Source organism: Felis catus, chromosome C1, assembly GCF_018350175.1.
Source record: "Felis catus isolate Fca126 chromosome C1, F.catus_Fca126_mat1.0, whole genome shotgun sequence".
NCBI classification, from domain to species: Eukaryota; Metazoa; Chordata; class Mammalia; order Carnivora; family Felidae; genus Felis; species Felis catus.
In genome coordinates, this window is record NC_058375.1 from 154,975,333 (window position 1) to 154,988,947 (window position 13,615).

At 37.6% G+C, this 13,615-nt stretch overlaps 1 protein-coding gene across 2 annotated transcripts in view; it reads right to left on the bottom strand.

Moving 5' to 3' along the window:
* Positions 1-10,683, bottom strand: part of TTC21B (tetratricopeptide repeat domain 21B) — an 83,345-nt gene extending 72,662 nt beyond the window's left edge. For both annotated transcript variants that reach the window (XM_003990824.5, XM_045033890.1), the window contains exons 1-5: positions 10,526-10,683; positions 6,383-6,512; positions 6,184-6,294; positions 2,518-2,684; positions 106-228 (exon numbers count right to left, since the gene is read on the bottom strand). In XM_003990824.5, coding sequence (XP_003990873.1) covers positions 106-228; positions 2,518-2,684; positions 6,184-6,294; positions 6,383-6,512; positions 10,526-10,546 — 552 coding nt within the window. In that variant the 5' untranslated portion in view covers positions 10,547-10,683. The remainder of the gene's footprint in view (positions 1-105; positions 229-2,517; positions 2,685-6,183; positions 6,295-6,382; positions 6,513-10,525) is intronic.
* Positions 10,684-13,615: the final 2,932 nt, after the last annotated feature.

Below are 13,615 nucleotides of genomic sequence, written 5' to 3' on the forward strand. Positions count from 1 at the left end.
TAACAATTACTATCTTTTTTGAACTACTCAGTTTTGCTGGGTTTCAAATATATATATTATGAATAAATTTTAAAATATGATTTATTTACCCTAACTTCAACTCACCTTACCCAGCAGAGCAAAAATATCATTTCCATCTTGTAATCCCTCTTCAAAATATCTTAGTGCTTTTTTAGTATAAGGTTCTTTTCCTCTTGTGATATCAAGCCATGCTCTCAAAACCTGTCCCTGTAGAATGAAAAATTCTAATCATACTCCCATTTTATTGGAAACAAAAGAAATAAATGTTGATGAAAGAGGTAAAAACTTATGTCCTTTTCTGTAATTAGTAACAACAATCACTCTGTCAAAAAATGTTATGAACAATAAAACAGTGTTCAATAAAACTGGTTCAAACCTTTTCCAGCCTAGAGTTTTGGGAACTGTTATGTATTTTAGCCCTTAAGATTATGATGTGTCCAATATTGAGAAACTTGTCAAATATTCCATTAATACTAAATAACCAGTAGTCTCATCTGGGACTTTGCTAGTAAATTATTATTGAAAGTTGTTAAACATGTAATTCAATACATAAACAAGAATGTGTTACTTCTTTTTTTGGGCAAACAGACCAAGTGAACTGAGATGGAAAAACAGAAGTGTCTTGCTTTATATACAGTAAAAGTTAAGATAACTATCTTAATCCTTGTGACTAGTCCAGTGCATTTCAAATGAAAGGATAAATGGCCTCAGAAATTAAAGACTGAAGAAGTCACAGATGCTTACTTTCAGAAATGTTAGGGAGCCAATGGATTATAAGGTTTATAGAATGAGAAAGAAGATGTCTACAGGTTACTTTTGTTTTTAATGTCAAATAAAAAGTTGTGAAATCTGTTTTTCTATCAAAAAATTTCTAGGGGCACCTTGCAGGCTCAGTTGAAAAGCATGCAACTCTTGATCTTGGGGTTGTGAGTTCGAGCCCCACATTGGGTGTAGAGATTACTTAAAAATAAAGTCTTAAAAATTTTTTTCTAGGTTAATTCATAAACTTATAAATCTTTAAGATTATATTTACCTCCCTATATTTCACCTGAAAAGACAGAAATGAATACTAAATGCTATTTCTACTCACTAGATCAATTTCTGTATTTGAATTGTTTCAACTATTATTTGTGTGGATGATTCTCAACCTTTATTTCTAGTCCAATACCTCTTTCCAAACTTTTCTTTTCCTAAGAGCTCATCTACTATCTCCATCTCACTGTTCCACCAGAGGTGGAAACATAGTATGTCTGGAACCAAATACATTACCCTCTCCAAGACTACCTTCTCGTCCCAACATATTCTCTGTTTATGTTAACTGGGATCTGAACTCTCCAGACTTAAGACCTCAGAGAGACATCCTTGATATCTGACACCTCAAAATCTTGCCCCTAATAATTTTAGAGTCATTGCTAATTTTTTCAAGTCCTGTTGTTAAAAAATTTGCATCTAATTTAGCCCATATATCTCAAGAATGATATAAACTATAAAGCTTTCGTATGCATTACAGTGGTCATATATGTACAATATTTTAGTGCAGGCCCTTAAAAACCTTCTGCTGGAAAGTATGTACTACCATTTGGGGGCAGCACTCTAGTTTCTCCTTAGGCCAGTTCATCCTATAAACCATACTTAAAACAGTCTTCAGAATTTGTACTCTAATAATACCACTGCCGCAATTAAAAGTCTCAATGACCTCTCCACGCCCACTAACTTTCATAGAAATACTTGTAGCTAGCTGTCAAGGCCCTTCAATTTGTCCCAACCCACCTCTCTAAGCTTTTCTTCCACCCTCTTTTTCTACAGTGTTCCCGTCAAAAGCGAGCTTCTTACTGTACACAGAACCAACACATCTCTCTGTTTTTCTCATTTCCATTTATTATGCCCCACATTGGGAGTATTTGTTTCCCTTTTCCATCATCTTTGCATGTGGAAGCTATATCCATGTTTCAGGTTTTACCTCAAATGCTACTTCCTTCAAGAAATTCCTCCTCATTCTCCTAACATTTATAGATGTGATCTCTCCTTAAGTACCAAAATAGTGCCTAGCACAAAGTGAGCAAGAACTGTTAATTACTCTTTTCCTGAATACTTCAATCACACGTCTCTCACACCATTTATAAACGTTCTAACAGTATTAGCTGCATAGGTGCTCTATGACACTACTAGATTGACCCATCCATGTAAGTAAAGATTATGTATTCCTGATCTTTGTATTATTAACAGTGCAAACAATGGTATCTTGTACCTAGAACAGTTCAATAAGGAGAGTGAGAGAGAAAGATAGAGATAAGGAAGGAAGGTAGGGAAAGAACCAGGGAGGGATTTTTTTCAAGAGTTAATTAACAGCATAAAAATAGACAACTTTAGACAACCACAATTTTACAAAATAGTATTAAAATAAAGCTGTTATTTATAAATTGAGAATAGAACAAATACTACTTAATATGTAAGCTTCCTTTATTGTATCTATTTCAAAGTAAGAAGACCAGCTACCTCTTTACTGCCATTTGACATTTTGATCATTCTGTCAATATATTCTCTCGCCTTATCATGACGACCAATGTGCCACAAAAATAAGCCTGCGTGGTACAGAGCTTTTGGCCCGGCTCCTTTACGCTGCTCTTTTACTCTGGCATCTGATTCCAGAATAGCTTCTTTATCTAGGAGGGGAAAAAAGACATTAAATAAAAATTAAATTCTAGATCAAGTGTTCATAATAGGTCAGATGATTAACAGAGCACAGAATATAGTTCTCTCTAGAACACCACTGTCTAACAGAAATAAAATATTAAGTCACATATGTAATTTAAAATGTCCTAGTAGCCACATCAAAAAAGTAAAAAGAAACAAGTAAAATTGATTTTACTAACATATTTTATTTAACTTAATTTATCCAAATTATCATTCCAACACACAATTGACATGAAAATTATTGAGATACTTATTTTCTTATTAAATTTTAAAAATCTGATATGTATTTTTTACAAGGTATATCTCAGTTATAATGCTAAATTCTCTTCAAAACTATGTGATTTGTACTTAGCTTCTTTAAAATTTATAGATGAAAACAACAGATTCGTATATTCATTATTCCAAACATTACTTTTCTAGTAACTGAATCAAGTATCAGTTTTAAATTTAAAATTAATTAGAATTAAAGTTAATTTAAAACTTGGGTTCTCAAACTAGATACATTCTAGCACTCAAACAGCCACATGTGGTTAATGACCACTGTCATGCATACTACAGTTCTATAGTTTATGTCATTCTCAATATATAAAGGCTAAATATACAAATTTTTTAGCAACAGGACTTGAAAAAATTAGCAATAATTCTGAAATTATTAGGGGCAAATCCAGGACTAGTACTCAAATTACCCAACTCCCTAATCCAATTCTAAAATATGTAAACATTCCTGGCTGCTCTCATTGGTCAATGAAAGGTAGTATAATTACCATTATTTACATGGTTTAATACTGACTGCATAGCAGCTCCCTTAAAAAGATGGCCCACCTCTCATAACTCTAACCTTTAAATCTATTACACGTGTGCTTAGGACACAACTATCAATTCGATCCAAATCCTGAATTGAATCTGAATGTGGATCAACTATGCAATAAGGAAGAAGAAATGTCAAAGCTGAAGGCTGTGATTCTGACTACCTTTCTGGAAATGGCTACTCAAAAAAGGTATTACGACTCTTTCTTTTATCTCTAATGATACCAATGAAAACTTAAATGTGGAACCACCAAGGTACGACTTTGAGTTCATGAAATGAAATGGTTTCTGGAAGGCTATACAGATTGCCTGGCAAGAAGACCCTCCAACGTACCCACATGAACACCTATAGAAGTTTTCATTAAGTAGCCAGGATACAGAGACAGAACTCTGTAGAAACAGAACTCATCAGGGCAGGGGCATGATTTGTACTTTCCTGCCCAGGTATCTATCAAGTCTCAAGTGGGCCACCTGTTTGCTGTGACACCATCTGCACAAAGCTGGCTCTTACCAGATATCAGCTCGAGTTCTTAATGGACCTTTTATAATCAGGGCTTACATCTGTATTCAGGAAGAATGGACATGAATAATCTAAGCCCTTCCTAGGCAAGGCTAATGGACATCTGGGCCCCTCCTGAGTTTAAGCCCACTCAAAATCATCTATGGTAGAAAGTAAAGTCTGTACTCAGGTGTTTCTAAACAATATTTCTGCCTCCATCCTTTTAGTGTCCTGGAAATCACATTTCCCAACAGAACCAACACTCTTGGGAATAACCAATTAAATGAAAACTTGATTCTAAGAGGAAAATAGTTTGTACGAATCTCTCTTTTTTTTTAGATTTACTGATTACATCTCTCTATGCAAGTTCTGTGTTCCACCTAAATACACTCCTGCTGGAGCACAGAGTAGGGAGATCCATACAAGAGCCTAATCCTGAACCACTTCCACATATTTGCCCATTGATTTATCCTGTACGACACATATGTTTTATATTCAAATCCTACTTGTGCTTCTAAAACCAGATTAAGGCCCCATTTTACACAAAGCGTTTGCTTTGTTCTTCTATGGATTAATAGTACATACCATTTTCAGCTAATTATGAACTCATTTGTTTTATTTCTCATAATTTTATTTAATAGTAACATTAGAATTTAACCTTTATGGGTTTTACATTTTCTTTTCTTATCTAGACTACAAACTTGATGTCATGGGTCACTTCTTACAATTCTTTTGTATTCTCTGTGTTTGGCATAGTCTCTTGCAGAAGGTAAGCATCTAGTCATTAGATTTGTTTACTTGTTAAACACATTAATGTTTTAAGTAACTTTTTGTTGATCTGTGCAAGTACATGTAGGATAAAGGAGATATGTGATACTTTTGCTTCGGAAAAAAGTTTTCTAATATTAAAAAAAGACATTCTGTGACATCTGGTTATAGTCTAATTATTTGAAACATGATGTACATTTGTAACACTATTAGCTGTTACTGGATATGTATGAAAGAATACAATACTATTTCTTCTTTATTACCTGTAATTATGATATTGTGCTTCAGCCATTAAGATCACTGTTCGTTGACAGTTCGCACAATTTTAATTATTGGCTTATGCATAAGGTTCTTTCCATAATCTAGTTATATTTCCCAACCTACTACTGGATAAAAATTTACTGAATATCTTCTAAGAGCCAGCACCCCTCCCTTCCCTGCAGGGATGTATATGGGCCTTTGAGAAGCTTAAGATACAGTGGAAGGGAGAAACTGCATGTAGCTATAGATTTGCGCATAAGCTATAAAGTTGGCTGCAAAATGGGGCACCTGGGTGGCTCAGTCGGTTAAGTGTCCGACTTCGGCTCAGGTCATGATCTCACAGTTCGTGGGTTCAAGCCCCGCATTGGGCTCTGTGCTGACAGCTCAGAGCCTGGAGCCTGTTTCAGATTCTGTGTCTCCCTCTCTCTCTGCCCCTCCCCTGTTCACACTCTGTCTCTGTCTCAAAAATAAATAAACATTAAAAAAAATTTTTAAATTTTGCCAATCTGATGATATGATACATGTAAAATGGTGTCTTTTTGCAATATTAATTTCCCTACTTACTAACAAGTTGAACATCTCTTCATTATTTGTATCAGCCTTTTCTCTGTGTATTATCTGTTCATATTCTATAACTTTATTACATTGGCTCTTTACTTTTATAAGAGTTCTTTTTATATTCAAACACTATTTTCTTGTCAGTTAACGAATTGCAAATATTTTTTCTAGTATGTAGCTCATCTTTTCACTTTCACCTGCACTCTGTCTCCCTCTGTCTCAAAAATAAACATTAAAAAAAAAATTAAAGTTGGCTGCAATTTATGTGTAAACCTATTTTGGGCTGTCCTTTGTTTAATAATTGCTAATATACAACTTTATACTATTTCAAATGATCCCTATATATTAATGAAACTTTTGCCCTAAGATAAAAGGAATATGAAAGTGATAAAAGACACATATTTCTTGTGCTTGATAAACCAGTAACCTTGTCAGGAAGATAAAACAAATATATAAAATGGTAACTATAGAAAATTATAATATAGATTATCAGACTAAATGTTATGGTAATTGAGAAAAATCAAAATGAATTGAGTAGAAAATATTGTCCTAAGCATTATACTTAAATACTATACCTGGATTAGGACTCATTTTATGGGCATATATCAGTGCAATTAGAGAACAAAGTGATACATCTTGTTTATTTTTAATAGCCTCAAATTCCCGAAGAGCTTCTTGAGTTCTACCTGAAAGTCAAAATTATAATGTGAAAAACTTCATAGTACAAAACAAGAATTTAAAACTTATGGAACATGTTTAATAATTAGCACATACCTTCCATTAATGTACCATAGGCATGATAAAACCTGAAGACTGGGTCACTGCCATACCTCTTAACTCCTTCACTGGCAGTAAGTAATACATGATGGAAATATTTCTCCTGACAATAGTAATTAATCAAAGTCTAAAAGGAAACAGGGACTAAATGTTAAAAGAGATTTTGGTGTTCAAATACCTTAAGAAGCAGATATTAATCTAAAATTTTAAATAATCTAAAATTAGGTAACGTGGTTCTTTTTTCCTTCCAAGTTCCTGAAAATATTGTTAAAGGCTAGCACTTAACAGTAACAAATGCAAAACACAATGAACACAAAATTTTTGAAAAAAGTCAATGTTTTCTAAAAATTTCAATCTTTTTTTTTTCTAAATTCTTTAACAATACTGAAATTAGGCTACTATTGCCTCTTTTCCTTTGCCCACATTTTCTTAAAGGTTTTAGAAAATGGGAAAACAGGGATGCCTGGGCTCAGTTGGTTTAGCGTCAAACTCTTGATTTAGGCTGGGGGTCATGATCTCACAGTTTGTGAGTTCGAGTCCCACACTGCTGACAGTGGGTAGCCTGCTTAGGATTCTCTCTGCCCCTCCCCCACTTGCATGTACACTTGTGCGTGTATGTGTGGGGGGGGATTCTGTCTCTCTCTCAAAATAAACTTAATAAAACATAAAAGAAAAGAAAATGGGAAAATTGACAAAAACAGGACTAGTAAGAGCCTTCCATTGCCAGACCACAGGATTCTTTAAAAAAAAAAAATCTTGCTTCTATTTTGTTTTTAGAGCATTACAAAGTAATGACAAATTGAATTCAGCAATTCACTGTCAAATGTCTTTTTTTCTGAGTTCTACAGCAAAGAACTGTCAGTAAGAACAAATGATCTAAACCTTTTTTAATGGAAATTATTACCTTTAAGATTTTTTCAAAATTATATTATTTAGATTTACTTGGCAGAAAACCACTATCAGGAGATACTAAGTTCTAATTGAGTCTATGCTTTACACCTTTCTCTCAGGATCATAACTAAGGCTTAGTTGCTAACCTAATCAAAGAAGGAAGCCATATTCACTATTTCTGTAATGGACCTGATTCACCTCCATAAACCAATCTGGACCATCCCATACTCACCTACTCTGATTCTGCAGCCCATATAGCAGGAGGGAGAAATATAGATGAAGCAGTGATTGAAAAGATTGAAAAATGAATGTCTAGACTGTTTAAAACATTTTTTTTAATTTGTTTATTTTTGAGAGACAGAGCATGAGTGGGGGAAAGGGGAGAGAGACAGAGAGAGAGAGAGAGAGAGAGAGAGAGAGAGAGAGAGAATCTGAAACAGGCTCCAGGCTCTGAGCTGTCAGCACAGAGCCCAACACGGGGCTCGAACCCATGTACTGTGAGATCATGACCCAAGTCAAAGTCAAACGTTTGACTGAGCCACCCAGGTGTCCCTAGACTGCTCTTTTTTACAGTGTGTTGTTTCTGAAGGGCTACAGTCCACATGCTTCTCTTGAACACGTAGGCAAACATTCCCTTTTAACTTTTACTCTGCTTCCCTCCTTGTGGTTACTGCTCTCTTGTTCCCAGTTACCCACACAACACGCTTCAGTAAAGCGCACTTTTCCTCCTGTGCCCTTCCCTAAGATTGCAGATGAACTCTTTGTTTGCCACAACTAAGGACAATGTTAATATCATCTTACTTGACTTCTATTCAACATTTACTATCACCAAGCATCTATAATTTTCCTGAAAGGTATCATAAAAAGGACATGGATTTAAGGTGAAAAGACCTGGTTTTAAATTTCTGGTCCATCTTACACACCTTAGTTTGGTCATTTGTAAAATGCCACTAATCATTTATAGACCATTGTGAGGATTAATTAACAGTATCATACTGTAAAACTCCTGTTCTGAGAAAAGTAAGTTCCTCTGAGCCCTATACGTTGATGAAATAAAAAAAAGTAGTGTCCAGTCAAGACCTCTCATCAAAGCTCCAGATTTATCTTTCCATTTGCCCCCTCTACCCAAGCCAGAAATCAAGTCATGGCATCCTCCCTTCCAGTTTGCCCAGTCTAATTCTAACCAGTCAGTAGGCTCTTCTGTTTCTCTAGTCTACTTCCTACTCTCACATCTATTATCACTCCTTGGTTTGTTCAGACCAACAAATGTTTACTGACTGCCTAACAGTCCCAGGCACTGGGCTAGATACTGTTTATGTGAAGATGAGTAAGACATGGTTCCTGACCCAGAAAGGCTTAAAATTTTAACCTGAGACTAGAATCCAAAGACTAATACCATGCCATAAATACAAGCAAGAAAAGAGCTTATAAAGTGTAGTAGGGATGTAAAGAATGAGGTTGGGGTGTGGGATGACAGAAGAATAAAAAGATTCTCTGGGTGGACTTCAGAATTCCCTCTTGAATCATGCACTCCTCACTCCGTCCACACGTACACATATTTCCCCCTCATGATCCTTGAGGAGGGTAGAGGAGTTACCAGGCAGAGGAACTACAGCAAGGGAAATAAGAAATCAGCACTGGTAAGAAATCAGCAGTGAAACACAAGGATGGAGAGGCGATGGAGAGGACTTAAAGTCATTCTGTATTGTAGAGCAGGGATTGACAACCCAAAGCCAGCTGCTCTTTTTTTTTTTTTGGTATGGTCAGCAAACTAAGAATGGCTTGTACATTTTCAAACAGCTGGCGGGTGGGGGGAGCAAAACAAAACAAATATTCATAACATGTGAAAATTCTAAGAAATTCAAATTTTAGTGTCCATAAATAAAGTTTTACTGGAACAGGGCCATGCTCGCTCATTTGTTTAAGTATCGCCTATGGTCGCTATGAAGCTGCAATGGCAGGTTAGATGCCAGGAACCCTATGGCCTGTGAAGCCCAAGATACGTACTATTTGACCCTTTACAGAGAAAGTTTGCCATTCCCTGTTTTAGAGTCTTATGTTAAGACACAGATTCTAGGATGAGGAGGTTGGAGAGAAAGGTAGGGTCTAGCAGGGCCTCATGTTAAGGACTTGGATTTACTCCTCTAGTCTAAGTGATGAAGAGCCACATAACAGTATTAGGCATGAAAGTGTTTTTATTGAAAAGTTCACTTAGTTCATAGTGCAAAGGACAAATTAAAGTTATGAAAAAAATTAAGGAGATGGGGAGGGCTTTGGAAAATAATGTAACTCAAGCAAAAATTCAGAAGACCCTCCAGGACTCTCTGTCACTGCCAAGTTGTCCTTCATCCACTTTTCACCATCTAACACACTACTTACCGTCTGACTCCCCCCACTCAAATGTAAGTGAAGACTGGAAGTGTTTTTCTTAGCTTTAATATTGCAGGACTTATTATTTTCAGGGCTTAGAATAGTGCCAGCAACATAGTGGGCACTCAATAAATACTTGTTGAATTAATTTAAGGTTTTGTCCAGCATTAGATTGTACAATCTGTGAAGGCAGGGGCTGTTCAGGTCTGCTCATCACTCTCTCCAGCTGCCAATGTACACACAGCGAGCCCTCCATCAACATGTGCTGAAAGAGTGAATCAGTGAACAAATGGGAGATCATCATCCTACAAAGAAACTTAATTCTCAAGCCTCATGTCCCTGTTTTTAGATCATTTCTTCAGTGGACCGTCACAAAATATTTGCTTAATAGATGAATCGGTGATAAAGAAGCCCATCACCCCAAAATAAAGACTCCTCCATTTTCAAGCCTAGCACTTTGTTTTCATATAATCTTTCGTGTTCCTGTTCTGTGCAATCGGTTTATTGACACTAGTTTGCTTAATTAAATCCTTAAAAATCGCACCGGGAGGCGCAGTAGGTGTTATTCGTTGACCAAGCATCCGGAACAAACGGGATACAAAGTAAAAGTAAACAACCCAAACGGGGTGGGACACGCACACCAACGGCAATTCGTTAGCAGCGTGACTGCGCCGGACTTCAAGATTCCAAGGCAGGGCCCATGGAGGTGGCCCTGGTGATACAGCTACAGGCCAGCACCGCCCGACTGGGACGCCTGGCGAACCCGGGCAGCAAAGGCACAGCAGGATAACGACGCCCTCGCGAAGTCCTCTCCTCCCCACGCCCTCCGGGCCCACGCCGCCGGCAGAGGCAACTTGCGTCCAGGCCCCGTCCGCTCACCTTCAGCCCCTGCGAATCCATGGCTCTCACCGGGAGGGGGTGCGAGCCTCCGGAACTTGCGCCCGCCGCGCCCCAGCGGAGGAGCCAGGGGCTCAGAGTCCCGCAGCCCAGGCCCAAACCCCACCAGAGCTTCTGGAAGCGGCGGGAGGGGCGGGGCGGGGCGGGGCCGGGCTGCCATTGGCTGCCGGAAGCAGGGGGCGGGCTCTTAACGCAGGGATTTGCGAGGAGGAGGTGCCGCGGGGAGGAGGTGCTGCGAAGACCCGGAGGGAGGGTTGCGGAAGGGGAAGGGGGCGGCACCGGGTGGTGCGGCGGCTGCGGAGGCTGCGGAGGCTGCGGTGGCTGCGGAGGCTGCGGTGGCTGCGGTTGGCGAAGGGGTCAGAGTGTGGAGCGTCATTAGGCGGGAGGTGGATTTGGAATGATGGAATAAAGGAAATGGGGGAGGTAGTAGGAAAAAGAACAGTCTCCTTCCGATCACTGGCTACAAAGAAAGACACCATTTTCTGCACGTTTGTGTAGGGCCCGGTTCCCGCAATGCGGCTCTTTGAGGGAAAGGGCCGGAACAACGCAAAGAAAAACTTTTATCACTTTCACTTGCAGTAATCCTATTATCACCGCAAGGTGGCGCAGAAAAATCAGGGTTCTTTACAGAAAGCTCACCTTTACAGGCGTTGCAGCGATCCCCTTTGTTGTTAGAATGCGCATTAAATTAATCCTTTGTTTTAACCTTTCTGATAATGGTAGCAAGTTTTTAAAAATATTTTACTTTAATGATACTGCTGATTTTAACCTGATAAGATTAACTCCTATGCCTGGGGCACCCGGCTGTGATTCTTGGTCTTGGTGTCCTGCGTTCGGGGCCACACGTTGGATATACAGCTTATTTAAAAAAAAATTAATTCCTATGCATCTTTTTAATTAATTATTTTTTTTAATTTACATCCAAATTAGTTAGCATATAGTGCATCAATGATTTCAGGAGTAGATTCCTTAGTGCCCCTTACCCATTTAGCCCATCCCCCCTCCCACGCTGGCTCCAGTAACCCTCTGTTTGTTCTCCATATTTTTCAGTCTCTTATGTTTTGTCCCCCTTCCTGTTTTTGTATTCTTTTTGTTTCCCTTCCCTTATGTTCATCTGTTTTGTCTCTTAAAGTCCTCATATGAGTGAAGTCATATGATATTTGTCTTTCTCTGACTAATTTCACTTAGCATAATACCCTCCAGTTCCATCCACCTAGTTGCAAATGGCAAGATTTCATTCTTTTTGATTGCCGAGTGATACTCCATTGTGTGTGTGTGTGTGTGTGTGTGTGTGTGTGTGTGTGTATACACCACACCTTCTTTATCCATTCATCCATTGATGGACACTTGGGCTCTTTTCTTACTTTGGCTATTGTTGAGAGTGCTGCTGTAAACATTGGGGTGCATGTGTCCCTTCAAAACAGCACACCTGTATCCCTTGGATAAATACCTAGTAGTGCAGTTGCTGGGTGGTAGGGTAGTTCTATTTTTACCTTTTTGAGGAACCTCCATACTGTTTTCCAGAGTGGCTGCATCAGCTTGCATTCCCAGCCTATGCATTTTTTAATGTTTGTACCCATCAGCCAACTCTGTCAGTTGCTCATAGATTTCTTCAGAATTATTCATAGAATTCATAGAATTCTTCAGAATTAAATTGAAATGTAATGGATTAAGAGATTTCCTATTTCTGCTTAAAGATACTTCAAAAATAGTGGTAAAGATCTGAGGTTTAAATGTTCTTTGCAAAATATTTTTACATGGATTCCAAATTTCCATCCCATTGTTAATTATTTTACTTTAGTTGATATGCTTGGAAATTGTCCTAATCAGATTTTAAATGTGTTGAGTAGACAATGACCGTTTGCTTTTTTTCCATGCCTAGAGGTTAGGTAATGACAATCTAGAAGGAAAAAAGTGGTTACTTGCCAAGACTTCAAGGCTAGGTAATATTTTTCATTAGTTTCCTTTTAAAGATTGGTTTCCCGAGGATTATTTTCTTTTGATTCCAACATTCATAGTCAGGCTAAACGGTTGTGATAATGGACAACTTGTAACGGCTGGTCTGATTTTCAAAGCACGTGGCATAATCTGCACTTGGTGTGCAGCAGAAAATACCACAAGCCATGGTCCACATCAAAGTCTATAATGAGGACATAAAAGATACGATTGTCATAACTCATTTAAAATTCTACATTTAAAATTCTACAATTTGATTCATTTAAGTTAGGGAGAAGACAATAATGGTCAGACACATGCCTTTTACATTTCTTTTGCTTAATAACACAACGGAGAAAGTTGAAGAAGTGATCTAATTTCTAAAAATGTATTATTTAGTCATTCATTCATTCATGCACCAAACGCTTAATGAATGCCTACAACAGCAAAATTCTTGTTCCTGCCTTCCTGTACTTTAAGGTCTAGTAAAGGTAGATATTGAATAGATATTCACAAAAGGAAATGAATAAATTATAGATAGTGACAGCTTTGATAGCTCTTTCAGGAAATGCAGTTAAGCAAGCCACTAAATTGAGTGGTCTCTTCCCAGTTTTAGGAATTAATGTATTAAGAATGAAGGGAAATTAACATCACTTGTTACATTCCAGACACAACTCCTACTCAATTCCTTCTTTTTGGCCACTGATTCTTTGTTTTTCTTTAAAAATACCCATGCAGCTCAGATATCTGATGGCTGAAAACTGCCAGATAATAGAAAATTTGCCTTTTGCTCACTATCAGATATAGGGGCTGTTTCTACTCAAATTTCATGATGGAGACTTACCAGGAAGTTATTTTTTTCTTGGTTTTCTTGATTGTATTTTGACATTTCATCTATGCAAAAGTAGGAGACAGAAGATACAGAAAAATATTTTTCAGAAGAGTCTGGTATTTTGAAATAGAACTAATGAATTATTTAAATGTTTACAACCACCATATACAGAACATCTTCATGAGATGCTATTTGTCTTTCTTTCTACTCCTTTCAAGAATCTGTATCTGGTTGATAAAATAAGAACAAAGAATAATGATAACTCTCCCTTCAGCCTAGAATTTACTCACTTGGATCCATGTTCA